The sequence below is a fragment of the Hylaeus volcanicus genome, chromosome 3 (genome assembly GCF_026283585.1).
Source record: "Hylaeus volcanicus isolate JK05 chromosome 3, UHH_iyHylVolc1.0_haploid, whole genome shotgun sequence".
Taxonomy (NCBI): domain Eukaryota; kingdom Metazoa; phylum Arthropoda; class Insecta; order Hymenoptera; family Colletidae; genus Hylaeus; species Hylaeus volcanicus.
Window position 1 is genome coordinate 11,940,252 of NC_071978.1, and position 18,989 is coordinate 11,959,240.

General features: G+C 34.2%; 2 protein-coding genes across 3 annotated transcripts; one reads left to right on the forward strand and one right to left on the reverse strand.

The window, feature by feature from the left end:
* The first annotated feature begins 4 nt into the window (after positions 1–4).
* On the forward strand, positions 5–16,889 carry LOC128873107 (protein cueball). 2 transcript variants are annotated; one of them, XM_054116412.1, is made up of 7 exons: positions 5–292; positions 9,281–9,493; positions 10,874–11,063; positions 11,298–11,915; positions 12,260–12,577; positions 12,864–13,146; positions 14,303–16,889. In XM_054116412.1, the coding sequence occupies exons 1-7, from the start codon at positions 151–153 to the stop codon at positions 14,405–14,407; spliced, it is 1,869 nt and encodes a 622-aa protein (XP_053972387.1). In that variant the 5' UTR covers positions 5–150; the 3' UTR covers positions 14,408–16,889. The 2 variants fall into 2 exon arrangements, with proteins under 2 accessions (XP_053972387.1, XP_053972388.1); XM_054116413.1 differs by lacking the exon at positions 5–292 and adding an exon at positions 2,578–2,857.
* On the reverse strand, positions 16,886–18,476 carry LOC128873109 (anamorsin homolog). The gene is made up of 5 exons (XM_054116414.1): positions 18,071–18,476; positions 17,666–17,985; positions 17,445–17,589; positions 17,264–17,376; positions 16,886–17,176 (listed from the first exon to the last, which is right to left on the reverse strand). The coding sequence occupies exons 1-5, from the start codon at positions 18,219–18,221 to the stop codon at positions 17,066–17,068; spliced, it is 840 nt and encodes a 279-aa protein (XP_053972389.1). The 5' UTR covers positions 18,222–18,476; the 3' UTR covers positions 16,886–17,065.
* Positions 18,477–18,989: the final 513 nt, after the last annotated feature.

An 18,989-nucleotide genomic window follows, 5' to 3' on the forward strand; every position in this document is an offset into this window, starting at 1 on the left:
AATATACCATCTAGTACGTGGCGTCGTCGCTTCGGGGGCCGCCGGAGAATATTTCCCGCTCAGCGCGCGCTTTTCCGCTCGCAAATTTTCCCATCTCCCTCTGTGATCGCTCGTGGTCCAGAGATGGAGATCATTTCGTTCGAATAACGAATGACGGATGGAAACATGGTACAGTGGTTTCAGTGGCATCAGTGGTATCAGTGGCATTCAAGGGGACACGGGGTAGTTTTTATTCGTTCAAGGTTATGTAAGGTTATTACGTGTTTTCTTGCACCCTGTTCCTCAGGTTCACGTAAGTGTTTCCCCTAGTTTGTTTTGTGTTACTTGTTTCTTCTTAAATTATTCTTTCACCTTTGCTTTCTTTGCCTAAGCTCTTTCGTGTTGTTTACATTTCGTTATATTATTCTTTTGTATACGTTTGTACACGTGTTTTTATTGTCACGATCGTAAAATATAATTCTAGTTTGTAATTCGTTAAGTTAATATTTCTAAGTTTTAGCTTCATAACAACTTCAATAATGTGTAGTCGTTTATTCGTTATTCGAAATTTTTATCTAGGCCTATATTTCTAGGTCTATTTCCATACACCCTTTGTCCTAGGGTGGTTTTGTTCGCGATAAAATAGGGATCTGTCGTTCGAGCCATTTTTTACAGCTTACATATCGACCGAGATAAAAATTTCAATCGGTGCGAAAAAACTCCATTAACATTCATTCGGCAGGTGTCGGTTGCATTCGGCTTCTACATATGCCTATAGGCCAATCATAACGAGGCCACACGTTCAACGATTTAAATTTAAACGCTCCACGTTCATTGGTCAAATGTCACCAAATCAAAGGTAACTTTCACGTAAAGCCGAATATTTCCGAATCACGTTCACGGAAATAGCCGATGTTGATATACTCCTACTCTTCCTTTACCGCTATTATCACCTTCCTTTGGTAGGTACTTAGTTAGCATTTTTGAATCCAAAGATGGCGCTACCAATTTAACCGCCAGATTTGAACCCTTATATCAGGTGAACCTATAATTCCTATTATCTCTAAACAAAATGAATGATTAAATGTTGTACAAATTTTCTCGTCATCCTACATACGCGTAAATGTGAAAATAATGAAATACAATATGTAAAATATTGTAATGAACAAATTCACCATGAATACGGTCGGTAATTCGATGATTACCTTGATTCGAATTAAATTTAATGCTAGATAAAGCAAACGTTATCAGAGCATGACTGTTACTACTTACTATTTTCAGAAAAATCTTGCATCTTGCATCATACAATTTAAAAGTGATAAATTATTAACATTCGTACAGTACTATAAATTATATTAATACAAACGGGCGCTAATGGAACTAATATCTCGTGTTTACACCGTTATCTTCGAGTAATATCGATGATTATCAAATCGTTTTACTCTCAAGAAAGATTGTTATGATCCAAGAATTTGCAACGTAATGCAATCTAATGCGACATAACGCAACGAATCCATACGTATAAAGTACGTCTTTGTACGTATGGTATGTGAGGCAGAAGTGTTTGACGAGCACGAAAAAAGATGGTGGGGCAAGCATTCGTCCAATTCTCCGCATATTTCCAACCTAGAAACACCTTAACCTTTACCTACTACTCGATCGATTATACTCAGGACGAACTCTACTTGAACCCCATCTACACCATTCGAGTCGAATGCACTGAAGTGCATTTACTTGAAATCTCAGCGCTACTCGAAGTTTCTCACTATCGTTCGCTTATGGTTATCAAATTTAAGATTAAATAAATGTAAGCGTAGCATTTTATGGTACGCGATAAATACGATACGTAACGGCTTACTACGCGATAAAGCAATCGATTGATCGTATCCTGAAGATGTAATGATGCCATATCATTCGGTGCTTAACCCTGACAAATTTTTTTTCCGTGTTTATTTTTAAATATTTTATCACAGCTAATTTAGATATAACACATTTTAGAGGAGACAAAAAGTTTCGGAATTGTAGCAATATTAACACTTAGAGATAGCGTTTGGACATGTAATTAAATTTGGCAATATTTTTTTATTTTTTCGAAGGATATTTATTTTATCTGTTAGGGATAGAATTCAGATTAACATTTATGTAATATTACATAATTCGTGGAACGATGAAAGTGTACTATCTCAGTAATAGACAAGAAAGTTTTCCTTGCTACCAGTCGGTAATGTGTTAATATACCTAATTCAAAAAATAATAATTACATAATAGCAACAATTTCTAACAATACAATAAATTGTGTCTCATAATTTTAATTCAGTCGTTTAGTTGCAAATACTTCGAGTACATTAAGTGTCGTTTAACAATAAACAAAATGAAAATATTATCTGGAGGTTTGTAGTATTATCAAAACTTTATCGTAAGTGAACCATGCATAATGAGTTCGCCAGCCCAGTGACAATATTTTTGCTGGTACTTTCCTCGATTCGATTTGTATTACAAGAAAAACACATCGTATTTTCACCGTTATTTAGAACACGATTCGAGCGCGAGAGAGAACGAGCAATGCCATTGGTCGAAGCGCGGCTTTTACCGTCCCATCGGATCACGAGCTTCTCAGTTCGCGCACAGCCGCCGCAGCGTGAGGATGTGCGGTAGTGTATGTTCTCTACGGCAGTGAGAGCCAAACTGAAAAGAGATTTGGAGCCGGTGTCGAATCTTTAATTAATTTCTGGCAGCGGTCGTGTCTTGAAAGACATCTCCAGGCTCGTCTCTCCTCTTAACAAATGAACGCACACCATGACATCCCGTGAATACATCGTCGTAACTTTAACGATAGTACTTGGGATCCTCGCAATTAATACGAATGCCAGATCGTGGGGTAAGTAGATCGATGATCCAGCGAACGATCGTATGTGACGGGAAACGGTGTGTGAACGTATTAACAATAATACAACGGTGTACACGAGGTCGTATCAATACTACCGCGTTGCGGGTCGTGCGCTAGAGTACCGACTCCATTCACGCGGCTTCGTTCGTCACGTACGCCACTTTTCGTACACCGCTTTACCATCTCGAAAGACGAAACATTACCGAAAGCTGAATGAAACTGACCCTTTGTTCGCATACAAATTTATCATTGGACCATCACAATCTATATTAACTTGTTAATGAGACGAACGGTACTTGTCCTTACACCTGTTTACGTAATGAATGTCAAGTCGTTGGTGCTACCGTAACTGAGTGCTCGCACATATGTACACGCACATACATACAATGTCAATTAAAAAGGAACATTGGCGTTTTTATTCAAAGGTGGAATTCTTACCTTCTTATTTTGATACAAATTTTGAACGCGGAGTAGAAATTAGTACAGTGATGCTCGTTGAATAAACAGGGGCATTTGAATTACAGAAATACTCGATTGTTGATTACTCATTGAATATATGTGAGTAAGTCACTGTAAATTTGTTTTGTAATGAGACCTCGATTGTTGCACGCGAGCCTCGTTTGTTGCAATGTGTTTACAAGTAGGATAGATGGTTACCTAGCAACGAGTATAGTTGGAGGGAAAAAGGAGCAAATAGTGGTGACCATAGGTAGAGTAGGTGGGGTTACTTTGAATTGGATTGGTCACCTCGATCGTTGCAAGAGCTTGCAGGTCTGGTTTTTGCAACAATCGAGGCTGTACTGTACTTATACTGTATATTTACTTTAGTACATGTTGAAGTATGGTAATTTCTTAGACACAAACAAACTATTATTACTACATAAAATCACTTCCAAATAACCAAAAATCATCGAAAGTAAAAGAAATTGTTGATATTTATTCTATTAAATTAGAAAGGTATATCACGAAATTTTATATATGAATACTGAGTCATGTTCGATTATATGTATAAGATTTTGGCGGGAATGATTACTTGACAGTTAGTTATAGTGGTCAATATGCAGTGTTGCGCTTTTAATGAATGTATTGTTCCTTGGAGAAAATGCATGTTGTCCGTTTTTCGCAGCGCACATTGCTCCGTGTCATGACCTTAACGACGGTCGTCTTTTCTTTCTCTTAAGAAATACGTAAACACTTTCGACCTACGAGTTACAGGTATACTAGCAATCATACTTTTGGTCGAATCAGTTGCTCCACGTTTGAACATAATTCTCAACTGGTCTTTGTAATCTAGTTAAATACTGAGAAGTCAAATGTTTTGAATACATTTAAATAAATCAGCACATTTGATACGAAGAATGTTTAAATTATTACTTATTAAACAGTATCTATATATGGTGATTCAATTAAATAAATCGATACCTGGTAGTTCAAGTATAGCAGATCGAGAATAGATTTTGGAATGAAATAGGAACCAATTTAGTAATATACTAATTAGCTAATTGTCAAATAAGGTAATTACTGAGACGATTCATGTATTAATAATAGTACAAATATCTTTCGACGCAGGCTGACGGTAATTTATGATAGTTCATTAATGAGAAAACTGCAACGAATGACTATTATTCAATTATATTGGTTTTATTCGAAATTTTCTAAGTTAGTATTTTTCCCACGTTTGTGTAGCAGTTCATTTACAACACTCGAATGGACAATTCGATAGTCATTCAATCTTGTATTCGTCCAGCATTAAGCATCATTTGATTATATAATTCAGCCTGTAATTTTTACCAAACGAATAATAGTTAATAATATTTTCTACTCGTTACACGAAAGGTCGTTTATTTAAATGAAACGTACCATTTGCTTATTGCTCGTTAGAGGTCTCACACATACGTTACGTAATATTTGTAATTTTTGTTTGTTTTCACGTTTGTAATTGATGATTGTGCAAATTGATTTATAAATTAGTATATATTGTGTAGCTATAAAACGCGTGAGCGTAATTATGGAAATGATTAATTACTTCGTTCAGTCCACTTGAAATGCTAGAAACACTTGAACTAACTCGTACGATTGAAATGGGTCGCCACGAAATTCGCGGTGATCGTAATCGAACGCATTTTCGTCTCGCGATTATTCGTAAATGCAATCGTGACGAGGATTGTTCTACGTTTATGCTACTCGCGACGTCGTTTCTTTATTTTCTTCTGCTATCGTTGCGTGAAATATAAATCGTCGCGCGGGATTGTGCGAGACGTGCGAAAATTAATACACGGAGCCGACAAGAAAATGTTGAAATGAGAATAATAACGAAGCGGAAGATGAGTAAGCATTGCATATAATTTTTCATTCATTTGTCTTCAATAAACGTTCGTACTACTTTTCATCTACTCTGTATGAGCCAATTGAATTAAGTGATGGTAATTATTGATAATAAGAAGAAAAAGCAGGTCTGATTTATCGAAGCCAAGTAAGTACAGAATAATAGTCTTTCTTTCCATAGATAGTTGATTTTAAATCAACAATCACGCCGTGGAAAAGAACAATTGTTGACTATATTAATCATCAAGTATGTTGCATTAAAAGTTGAAGTAGAATTGTGATTTAATTTGGTAATATTAATAACGTAATAACTACGATTTGTATTTTTGAGCTTAAATTAATTGTGCAAGATTTTGGTCAAAGGTTTATGGTTATTTTCAAGGAACAATCAGGTATGATACATTCAGAATAAAACAAGGTGACATTATGATCTAATTTAATAACATTTAATACGTGATAAATTAGTTTTTTGAAAATGGATTAATAAAATGGTGATTATTATTGGTGGTAAAAAGGAACAAAAAATTATTAAGAGTTAAATAAAAAGAATATTAAACGAGAATAATATTAAAAGAATATTAAGTACATTTAAATAAATCATGAAATTTAATACACAGAATTCTTTAATTGCTTTTTATTAAACAACATACATATTGTATGAAATGAAATACAAACAAATTTAGTAATACACTAATTAACCAATTATCTAATAAGCTGATTACCGCGATTATTCATATATCATTCGTATATCATTCATATATTAACAATAGTATAGATAACTCTCGCCATAGACGGATAGTAATTCATAATTGTTCGCCGATAAGAAAATTGCAATCAATGACTATTATACAATAGTATAGATTAGAACCTATTTGATAAACCGTAAAATTGCACAACAATAGTATCGTGAAATAATACGATAATAAATTATATAATTACGAGACAATCGACTGTGCTTCTATATCATTCGCTTAGAGACCCTAAAATTTATTAATAAAAATAATTTTTTATATTATACTCTAACAACTTCTAATTGACTCGTAGACAACAAGACTACTTATAATATAACGAACGGAATAACGTTTGATTGGAGTTAAAATTCTAAACAAAGATCAGTATTATGCAAAGATCGTTACTGTGTCGTTCACTGTGTAATCTTGGCTAGAAAGAAAAATCCAAAGTGTCGCCAAAGAAATATTCCGTCCTATTAACAGTTATCACGATCACGTGTCAAGAAGTCGGATCGAAAGTTGAAGATTAATTGATTTTTCATTCCAGTCCGAGTGACCTACCCAAGAAAACGTAAATGCGCAATGAGTTACTACGGAATAATGTTTTTGCAATCGGCGCATGTTGAGTAACTTGGGCGAGCACGTCGAGATAGCAAGGATTCGTTGACGATATTTGAGTTAGCCGCGTTGTTTACATAGGAATCGATTAGAGGAGGAAAATCTTACATATTATATTGGGATATTTGTTTTTCACAAATACGATAAACGTGCTGCTCGCAATTGCATAAACAATTGGACCGTTTCTATTGCAAAATGACCCAGTTAATTTTCAATAAACCATTCTCAAACAAATTAACAATATTTGCAGACAGTATTTTCATTGAAGTTATTAAGTAAATCTCCAATGAAACATCTTCAAGCAAATTAACTATGTTTAAATAATATTTGCAGGCAATGCCTCCACTGAAATCATATGCAATTTATTATTTACCCTTTGCAATTCAGATTTTCTGATACCTACACATTTTTTCATTTAATACACTTTAAGTGAGGGTTAAATGTGTTTTTCACTAAATTTCATAAATCATTTTCGAGCAATATACGTGATTGAAAACAAAAATATATATTTAATGTTCGATTGATAGCAGTAAGACTAAATAAATATACGTATTTCATGCGACATTTCGAAGGAAGGGGGTGATTCTCGCGTGAATAGATAAGACGCGACGTTCAGAACGCTAATCTGCCATTCATAAAGCGAGACGTTGCACTTAAAAAAAAAAAAAAAAACGCAACGAAGACAATACATCATAACATTTAACCCTTAATTGTCGCGTTTACACTTCGCGCGCTTTGTCGCGGAGATACAACGCCAGTAATTAATTCACTACAAGGAAACCACACGTTGGTTTACACACATTTGAGCTGCGATAACCGGTCCACTTAGGTGACAAGAAATGAATAAGGATTGTCACAAGAAGCATAAAGTCACACAATAATTTATCTTGACTTGAATGTTATTCTTGACAAAACTTTTATTTTATAAACAGAACAATATTATGTATCAAATTGGTAGTATTAAATTGCATTTAATAGCGATGGGTTTACTTCACATCCCCCTCCACGCTTAGGTTACTTCCATTGGGAGCTTTCTTTAATTAGGCAAGCTGTACATATATAATATTGAATACTACAAGTATGTTTATTTTCATTATAGTTATACCAAGAAATTGAAGCAGTAAGCACGTAGAGCACTTAAAGCTTCCCCAATAAAGAAAAATATATATATTTTTACGCCTTTTTTGTTATATTTATTTCGATCAATTAACTTAAGTCAGCTCTGATTCCTTCAATTTTTCATTCACTGAATCCAACATATTATTCCAAGAAACCCTGTGGTTAAATTAAACGTATACGTAATAATTATTAACTCATTGTCAACTGCATTAACGATGAGCAATTCCGCTCATTTGTTTCAACTTATTCGTAGTACAGTGCGTAAGTACCTCATCAATCATTATGCAGGCTTTCTGGTCAACTACACGTTGATATCCACAAAATAAGCTAAACTCGAACATTTTTGATCGAAAGTATTAAGAATTTTTTAACAAGAATTATTTTAATAACATTTTCTTTTCTTTTCTTTTCTTTTTTTTTTTTTTTTTTTGAGACACCTATAAGTAGAATACTGTTGAAAGTAAGAAAATTGTAAGCATATACAGCACAGTAATGTTTGATAAATAAACTGTGAAAATATAAAAACAGGCGTAAAGTAGCAATTGAGTTATCCGTAAGAAATCATTCGCTATAATTTCACTACAGTAATTTTGTTTGCTAATCACTTCTGATACGTACATCACTCATTTCTTTTTTGCTAATTTAACAGATACAAATGTATGTAATTAAAATCCACGTCAAGGGTTTACTGGTTTCAATAAAAATTATCGAACGTAAATTAAAGAGAGTGTTGACACTCGTAATCAAATCAAATTTAATGCACCGTCGAATACAATAAAAGCGTGAAAGTAGCGAACAAAGCAGAGTAATCTCACGGATTAATGAGAGACAACAAGAAACTGACCAAAGTGGACACTATTAATAAATAAATATTATCTTAACGACGTTTACGCGTTTATCTTTATTAAATACATAAAAGAGGTTATCGTGTTCAAGGTACGAAGAACACATATTTGACAGACGTCAATTGTTGTAAAATGTATAACTGGTAACTAAAAGAGTCAGAACTGTGGAGCTAAGAAAAGAAATTCATTATACATTGCAAACACGATGTGTAATCTGTTCCAGCATTCATCCTTCGGTATTTAAAAAAAAAAAAGAACTGTTGCATCATTACTTCGTGCATAAGTAAGCATAATTGCAACAATTGCGTTTTCACGTTTAAGGTCGCATAGATTGTATTCTATGAAATAATAGTTTACTGTCAACGTTTGAGAATAGATTAGAGAACAGCCTTTGTGTAAATACTTATTCCTATATACAATGTATTTACACAGTGCTCGTGTACACAATAAATATACTTATTAGTACTGATAAATTGAAGCAGCTGGGGACTTGTTCTTATTCTTATATACAATGTATTTACACAGGGCCCGTGTACACAATACATATACTTATTAGTACTGATAAATTGAAGCAACTGGGGACTTGTTCTAGAAAAGTATCATTTTTATTTGCTAACATGTTACGCGATTAAAAATAATTATCTCATCGATTGAAGAGAAAAAGTATGTAAAAGTGACAGCGGTTTCTATTTCGTTTCGTTCGCAATTCGAAACCGACGCTCCCGTTACAATCGCGTTTAAATATTCTGACGTGTCAATTTCTGACTTGTTCGCAGATTTAGCAGTAGTAATCGGTCGCGATGTCGAATTTTTCGCGCGAAACAAAACACTGACTGGCCAAGCCAAAATTGCGGACGCTGTGGCACTGACGGGAATAGCCTACGATGACATTACTCGCACTATGTACTTCAGCGACACACGTGGCAATGTATCTGTGTTCAGTAATGACTTGACGAACAAGAATTTTACGTCAAAGCCATTAATTAAAAGTAAGTACACATCCAGATGCAAATTCCTTCTTATTCTCATTGATTGATCATTCAAATTTATCTTGATATATATATATTGATATTGATATACAGGGTGTCCCAAAAGTCGGGGAGGAGCCGGAAATGGGGGGTAGCTGAGACGATTCTGAACAACAATTTCCTTTGCAAAAATGTCGGATGAGGCTTCGTTAAGGAGATATTAAGCGAAAACCTCGACCAATCAGAGCGCACGTAGACCGTTCGAACGGCCGCGGTAGCGAAGGCTACGCGCTGGCGGCCGCGCTTGTACGCGAACAAGTGACTCGACGTGCATCGAAGGACATTGACGCTGCCGCCTAGCGCGTAGCCTTCGCTACCGCGGCCGCTCCAACGGTCTACGCGCGCTCTGATTGGTCGGGGTTTTCTCTTAATATCTCCTTAACGAAGCCTCATCCGACATTTTTTCAAAGGAAATTGTTGTTCAGAATCGTCTCAGCTACCCCCCATTTCCGGCTCCTCCCCGACTTTTGGGACACCCTGTATATATAACTAATATGGAACTTATGTTCAGCGCCATCAGTGGCGAAACGCCCAAGTTTGTAGCCAAATAATCCCTGTCCTCAGCGCTAGATGGCGCCACCAAGCTATGTTCACCGATAAAGCAGATATCTATTCACTTTTCAAATCTGTGTGCTTGTGGTTTCCTTATAACTCTTATTATTTTTATTCAATTCAGATGAAATTTTGTTTAGTTGCTGTTTACGTCTCGATGGAAAGCATAGACTACTTAATAGCTGCAAACAAATGACGCCTGTGATGGGGGAACACAGCTGTAATAAAATAATAATATTTGAGACCCAGAGAGTTTGATAAACTTTGTTCGACAATTTTATATAAATTCCCCCTTGTATCACAAATTCACATTTCTACGTACACTCCTTTTAACACGTTGATCGCCACGTCACCCATACGTGGGTGACAATGCTTTACACTGAAAAACGAAAACTATTAATTCTGAAAGTTAAGTGTCATAGAAAATGAATTTAAATGAAATACTTGAATTTTGATGAAGTTAGAAAACTAAATACCAAATTAAATGTTTCATTACGCAGTTTCCAAAAGTCTGTAAACAAAATTAAATCGCGGTAGAAATTTTCAAGAGTATTAGTCTGGCAGTGAACGTGTTAAAGTACATGTACTATATAATATGCATGTATATATGCAAATTAATTAAGAATAATACATGATAATTGATCCTAATTTGTGTAGCAAGTGAATTGAGAAAGGAAACTTCGCCACGTCGACTTCCTCGAACATTGCTTACGGAAACTTCATCTTCTTTTTTTTTCTTTAACTCGGTGACGCAACTTTCATAATAAACGCCTAATTTGTTGCCTGCAGGACAGAACAGAAGCCACATCCTAGGAATCGCTTTCGATACAAAGACGCGAAGCCTGGTCTGGGTGGACTATATGAAAGAAGTAATAATGAAAATGCACGTACCGTTAGACAGTCCGCCGGAGGAGCCCGTCATTTTACACAATTTAACAGACAGGAGTCCGCGCGGCATTGCTCTGGACCTATGTAACAGGTGTGCCATTTATGTCTACGTAGACCCGAAATTCTCGTCAGCAGTCTTCGACCCGGCTGTTAACATTCCATTTAGATGCTCGCGTCGAGTAAAGACAATCCTATCGACCAAAAGAACAAATTCAATAAAAAAAAAAAAATAATAATAATAATAATAATAATAAAATAAATAAAAATTGTAACGACGTGGAAAACAGGAAGGCGCGGATATCTCATAAATGTACGTTGTTTCCAGTCACATATACTGGGTAAATAGTAACATAACGAATCCAAGCATAGAGCGCTCGAATCTAGACGGAAGCGGGAGAGTTACCATTATTAAAGAAAATTTGTACGAGCCGCTAGCGGTAGCTGTAGATCACGCTGAAGAGAAACTCTATTGGATCGACGACGTAGAAGGTATAAGGATCAGAATCGAGCGCAGCAATCTCGATGGCAGCGAACGCGAGCTGTTGGCTCCCGCTACGCACCAGTTACCAGTCGCCCTGGCCGTGGACAATGACATGATATACTGGACAGATTCAGTGTACAGGTCCATATGGATGATGCCGAAAAACCTCAGCGTTGGCAGCGTAGCTGTAGAATTCAAATCGTATTACACGCCCAAGCACGACGCTGACCCCGCTGGAATTATAGCTCGTGATAACATTGGAAGCATAGATTGCGCGGCGTACGCGAAAATTAGACGAAAAACGAATTACGCGAACTCGACGACCGCACGAATGACAGCTGGGTCATTTAACAATTTAACCACTAGCACGGAAGAATCGGAATTGACCACCGAGAGCTCCACACACTGCCTAAATAACGGACACGTAGACTTGAACGGCTACACCTGCCTCTGCAAGCCTGGGTGAGTTCAAGGTCTTCATTATTGAACTTGATGAAGTAGTCAATTGAAAATATTGTGCATGATATTAGAAAGAAAAGACGATTGTAATTAATAGACAGTGGATATTTATGCATTTATGACGATCTATATTTATAATTCTAAATATAGAAAAACATGCAAGGGTGTGTACAAATACATGAATATATAAAATATAAAAAATAAAGTATACAGTTACAACATTTAGAAGACAAAATATACTTCAACGGAAACACATATAAAAATGTGTATTGCATAAACATCCGCAGTCCAATAATTAAATTAAAATTCATAATGTAATAGTAATACATTATTAAAAATCACTTCAGGTTCGGCGGCACGCATTGTGAGATCGATGTTTGTCACAATTACTGCCTCCGAGGTAGCTGCATTATAGATAACCAAGGATCTCCCACATGTGACTGTGACGATACTTTTGCCGGGTCACGATGCGAAACAGACTTATGCAAAGATTATTGCTTGCACGATGGTCAATGCTCTATCCTAAACGGTAAACCAATTTGTAAATGTAAATACTTCGAAGGGTCACGTTGCGAAATCTTGACCAATGTAACTAAAGTCTGTGAGATCTTTTGTGCGAATACTGAGCTAGTCCCTACTATAGACGTCGATGCGATAAACTGCAGGTACATTTTTACTGATAATAGGATTCTTATTCTAGCGGTAATTAGAATTATTGCTTGGTGTAAAAAACAAATACTAAGCAATGGTGTCAATTGAAGCATGTTTATTTTTATTTTCACGCAATAATTTTCACTATATATATTTACAAAAATACATTTATGTAGACCAAGCTTGCTTTACCAACGAGCATATACATATTACTCTTTTCAACAAACATTTTTGTTCATTGAAAACAAAAATTTAAAGAAGTTGCAAGCTTACAAGTATGTGTTTACTTTATTGAAACAGGTGCGGAGAACTGAACAAAACGAATGCACAAATGATCTTAATGGAGGAAGACGACGAGTACAAAATATTGCTGCCAATTTTTTGTGTACTTATCGCTGTACTTTCTCTCGTAATCATCGTACTTAGTTACTATATAAATAAATTACGAAGACGGCCACGAATTAGGAAGCGTTTTGTTGTCAGCAAAGGTGGCGTAACGCCATTGACCTCTAGGCCACAAGTGCCGGACAATCAGTGCGAAATAACCATAGAGAACTGCTGCAACATGAATATCTGTGAAACTGTGAGTGAAATATCACCTAAAACATAAAAAAAACCCTTCGCGTGCATGCCACATATATGCACATAATATGCTTCCGATGTGCAATAAGTATGAAGTTTTAAACGCGCGCCACAGTTATTCGGATAATAGACTGAGGGGAAAAGCATCCATCGACGATCTGCTTAACTTAACTCGAGAAATTTGAATTTGAATCTCAATGTAGTAAACCGTTGGAACGATTCTTCTACATACAAAGAATCTCGTCTAGTTGTTAATTAATACGGTTTGCTACATTGCGAATAGAAACAAAGACATGACGACAGTATTGTCTTCTATTTTTTTAGTTCAATATATACATATATATTGTTCACTTAATTATAAGTAAAACTGCTTAATTACAATTAAGATCATTACATAATATTTATTATTTATTTGCTAACCTTCGTATTATTTCTTCAGAAATTCATTGCCCACTCGTAACAACCGATTGCTTATAACGCGATTATCATTTTGATATCTGGTTCTGCATGAATTCACGTTAATTCGATAAAATCTATGCAACATATTTTTTCATGTGCACATTTTATTTTCACTTTGATCTAATAAACAGGGTACACATTAAATACACCAGGAAACTAATTTGGAATAAGCCTGTGTTGACTTTCTTTGAGATATCACTTCCGATGTGCGCTAGTTTGATGAACGATCTTTCATCAGTCATTTCCATCACTGTAACATGACTATTTATTTTATAATGTGTTCAAATTGCAGAAAACTACATAATTAATAGCATTAATATAAAGGATTATTTAGGAATCTGCTTGCTAGAATGATTATAACATATACTAATCACTGACCTTGTATCGGACCTGGACACGTTAGAAATACATTATTTGAAATTTCCAGCAATACATTTAATTTTATGAAATAATTTTTATGGTATTAATTCAGTATTCAAAATAATGGAGCACAATTTCAAATAGTTATTTCTTATTTTCGTTTCAAATAAAATTTGTCCAGGTTGGCAATGCTACGTTTCTTTTAAAAAGTAGAAACATTTTTTCCAGATACGCGAGATTTATTGTAATTGATTTAATTATGCTTTTCGTCGCTAGAATTTTTGGAATAAAATTCACGAAAATTTCTACTATTCGAAATCTTATGTCTTTTTTTACAGCCATGTTTCGAACCAAATTTACGTACTCCGATGCCGGAAAATAAGAATAATAAGAAAGAAGAGAAGAATTCTTTGCTCGATAACATGGAGGAGAATTCGTGGTAGCACAAACTAATATATCGACGTGAGAACTAGCGAAGGTCTTGTGGGCTTTAAATGAAAGTTCGTGAAAAGTTTCGCTTCGCAGAACTTTACGAGTCTGTACATAACACGGCATATTGTAGTATTATTGTTAAATTTAGTAGTCATACTTCCAAAAAAAAAAAAATAATGCAAAAACATCGTAACAATGATAAAGTCAAAAAACGAAAGCCAAAGGTCTTTTTGAAGACTCTTATTACGTCATATGATATGTAGGGCTGTGTTCATATAACGATTATTTCAAATAGCTATTGGAAAGTAACGAATCTTTTTGTTTTTGAAGGTATATATATATATACATATATATAATTATATATTTTTCATATAAAAAAAAACGGGAAATGTTGAGTTCCTTGGCATTTTTGTAATGTCTCGATAGATACGTATACAAATATACGAAGAAAATATACAGAATATTAGAATATATTCTGTACATTTTCTAATTCCCTCAATTGTTTCCGCGTACGCGTTTATTTATTTCTCGTAGCTGTTTTCAAAACAAATGACACCAAAAATTCAACCGATTCCAATTGAAGGGTACATAAAAGCTGCCTTAATCGCTAGACTTGTAATATTTGCTCAACGTACTATGCAGTACATTCCTAAAAAGATATTGTAGATCACAAGATTATTATAGCGAACATTATTACGTTTGTAAAAACAAATTGGGCGTTTTCATACAAGAATCCTTGTCGAGCTTGACGATTCACGGGTTAAATATTAAGTCATTACATTATCAACAAAGACAAACGAATCTTTCATTATTTTCCTTAATTCATTGAACATGTTTGCATTTGTTCTTGTATATTTTCATACATCCAAGAAAAAGGTCTACGTGGAACAAAGTTTTATGTATCATTCGTAGACAGAACGCTAGTAGGTTTAGAGACATTCATTTCAAATGCCAGATTATTTGTTTAAGAACTCTGTGTACTTTAGAATCACATAAATGTCATTTGGACAGACTTGAAAGATCAGCTTTCATTTAACTTATGTACGTGATATTGTTTAGTAAATAACTGCAGCTATTTGTATAAATCTTGTACAGCGTTATTTTATATATTTGTGCAGGAGCGTGTGCGCGCGCACGATAAAAATGAATTCGCGAAAGATCACGATACATTTCTATAAATTGTAAACCTTTGAGAATCAGAAATTTAAAATTTCAGATGATAATAAAAGTCATTGGTGTAAACCATGAACGTTTATACTTATAGAGAGTACGATAAACAGGAAAAAATTTGTTGCATGCTGGAGGATCCTTCGTAACCTCTTAATTTTCGAGATAGAGTACAAATACATTTAAGTGAAAATAACTTGTATAGAAAATAATAGAAGGACCGAGGAAACTTCATTTTCAAATAGCCAAATTACATTTTTTTTTTCGCTTCATTGCTTCCAATACTTACGTGTCAAACAGTACTTTCTACTGCTCTCTTTATGCTTAAACTAGATAATTCTTTACTGTTAAAAAGTGGCTGCTTAACAATGTACATCCATTTAAGACGTAAACCTAAATTTCTACCAAAGTCACATGTAACATTATTAACATTAGCTGTAGTATAATTATTATTTTCGAAAACTTATCGTTTCAAAATAGTCGTACAGATTAAATTTGTACGACATCATACATATAACAATAATAATAATACGCCTTTATTGCACCAAATAGGTAAACTGAATAGGTTGAGAAAACAATTGTAGCTCAGTAGCAATGATGGTGGTGCAATGGCATGATGCAGCTGTTTGCTCTTATAAATTTAAACTTGAATATAAGATACCATGTTTCTTTCATAGTACAAAACGATTCATTATTTCGCTAAAAAAAACACGAGCTAATGATTGATGTAATTGTTCATTGCCTTTTATTTTCAATATGTACTTTTAGTCCTTATACTACGGAATAACGTTCCTGTCGTCTTAAAGGCAAAGCAAATTAAGTACATGACGATTTATTTTGTTTCTGTATATGATGAAAATTATTTAAAATTAATCGATCTTTGCTTTTAGACTTTAGTTGCGCAGTTTTATATATAAGACGTTTCTATAATTTGTTGAATTCCGAAATATGTTCGAATAGAATGATACAAGTGATGTGTGTATATTATATTTGGAATATAAGCATTTCGCGAACACTGATCCCCAGAGATGGGATAGTGTCTTTATAGTAAAAGGTTTATATTCCCTGTTAGCAAGATGTTGATAGTTAGTTCGCGAATAGCAAAATATCAATTTTCGATCGCGTTTCTTGTTTGTACTTAATTTAATTACAATTGACGATTGCACGATACTTAAATTATTTTATCGTTTTCAAAAGTAAAATGTACTTTACCAATGCGCCAAAAGTACTGAACGTTTTAAATATTTTGTATCATTCTATTGTAATTAACATGTTGATTACTATTGTATACAGACGAAAATGAAATAAAATTAATTAAGCACTAAAGGTTATTTGTCACGTTTATTTGTAAGAATACATACATCATTTAAATTTTCATGTACAAGATATTACCACCCCTTCCAAAAATAAATAAAATTATTAACTATAATTCAATTATTATTAAAATAATTACATACAGAAAGATAAACATTTAACTTATAACTTTAACAAATAATGTTTTTCTAATCTGCTTTTAACTGTGTATCTGGTAAAACTATTTTTTCCCCAGGCTTAAATGCAGGAACACCAAGATATGGGCAGCTGGCACATCGAAACGCATCTCCAAGGTGGCACTGTAAAATGTGAAAAAATGATCATATTATTTAATTATCTGATATATTTTCTTTTTCAAAGTATGTATAAATATGGGTTTTACGTACACGTCCACAAGAGGACTTTATAGTTTCCTTTTGTTCCATTTTACCACTTAATTCCTCAGCTAATCCACAGGAACAATCCTTGCATGCTTTTCGTTTACCAGTTGTACTACAAACTAAAGTAGAAGGTAAAAATGTTAATATTATAATACATGAAAAACGAAAACTAATGTATTTAAATTACCTCTCAAACTGGATACTTCAGGTTTTAGAATGTCAGTTTCATCTAGAAGATCATCCTCATTGATTAATTCTTCATCAACAGCACTATCTAATTTCCATACATTGGCCTTCTGTTTTCCAAAGTTAAGTGTTACACTAGAACCAATCTAGAGAAATTTAAAACAGGTAAGTTAATGCAATCAATGATAGTATTTTTTTAAAACAAACAATCATACAACTTACTTCAAATGAGGGTTTCTCTGCTACTATTTCAGAAATGTTGTTCGAGTCATTGTAGATTCCTAGCAAGTCATTCTTCAATTGCTGGGTATCTGAATCTTCATTAGATTTTATTTTGAATCCAGCCAATTTCAAATTTGATACTCTCTTATCATACAGAGACTTTGTATCAGCCTCTTTATTTTGTGGGAATGACTCATAAATAATTAGTGTGCCTTTTGGCTTTATTGCTTTCAAACAATCCTCTAAAAACGTCTTATAATTTGGACAAGACTGCTTGAAAATAGAAATAATTGTGTCGTAGGACGATGCGTTGTTAATATCTAGAGTAAAATTATTCAAGAAATATCAGATATTGCCAATTATATAAATATATACGCTATCGACTTCTGCGTTTCACATACTCACGTATTTCTAATTCCTTTGTTGATGCAATAATTAACTGCTCTGCATTTGTGAGAGGCTTCCTAATCGCACTAATGAAATCAACGACATCATCTTTCGAAATTTCGTTGTCTAGAACTACGAGAACTCTGTCATTTTCTTTAAGAACAGTCATTTTGACCAGTATTGGCAGACAGTACCACGCGCTTTTTGTTGAATCAGTATAGAACTCAGCTGATTCGCAGAGACTAACAAATAATAGATTTCCAACCACAAAAGTATTCTGTGTGGCTATGGATGTACTAAATACTGATATACTGATTCATATGACGGAGCACTTGTAAACTACAATCTGCTACAATCTCATTGCATCCAATTGCATCATTCGCGGTGGGTTTGACTAACATATAGAATGCTTTCAGGACACAATGTGTTTTCGTTGTTTGAAGACTTTTGCGAAATTTGAAAATCAGAGGTGATTCAGGATACAGAAAGGCGTTAGGATTGATCATATAAATAAACTAAAATTTGTATTAATATATTTAAAAGCATATTTTATAGGTTAAGTTATTCTGGCCCCATCTAACGGGAAAGCGATCAAGTTTGTCGTAAAAAAGTTTCATGTTCATTTTGATAGATGGCACCGCTAGCTTTTTTATACCGACATTTGCAAAAACTGTTTTGGGTAATTAATGAACGTGTAATTAGCAAACAAACATTATAGTACTACTAATCAGCTAAAGAAATCGATCGTGTCGTTTAGAAGTGTAAAAATGCAAATTTATAAATTTCATATACAACTAGTGCCATCTAACGGAAAAACGCCCAAGTTTGTTTTGGAATAGTTTCCTCCTTTCTCTCATAGACGGCGCCTCCGTCTGCTGAATACCGACGATTGTAGAAAACGTTTTTTTATGTTTAATAACGAATTTGCATTCGGCAA

Coding starts and splice junctions, on each gene's coding strand:
- LOC128873107 (XM_054116412.1), top strand. CDS start 151: ATGACGGATGGAAACATGGTACAGTGGTTTCAGTGGCATCAGTGGTAT. Junction 293..9,280: donor ACCCTGTTCCTCAGGTTCAC/GTAAGTGTTTCC, acceptor ACTTGTTCGCAG/ATTTAGCAGTAGTAATCGGT. Junction 11,064..11,297: donor GCTCTGGACCTATGTAACAG/GTGTGCCATTTA, acceptor CGTTGTTTCCAG/TCACATATACTGGGTAAATA.
- LOC128873109 (XM_054116414.1), bottom strand. CDS start 18,221: ATGACTGTTCTTAAAGAAAATGACAGAGTTCTCGTAGTTCTAGACAAC. Junction 17,986..18,070: donor AACAAAGGAATTAGAAATAC/GTGAGTATGTGA, acceptor ATTTTACTCTAG/ATATTAACAACGCATCGTCC. Junction 17,177..17,263: donor TAAAGTCCTCTTGTGGACGT/GTACGTAAAACC, acceptor CACATTTTACAG/TGCCACCTTGGAGATGCGTT.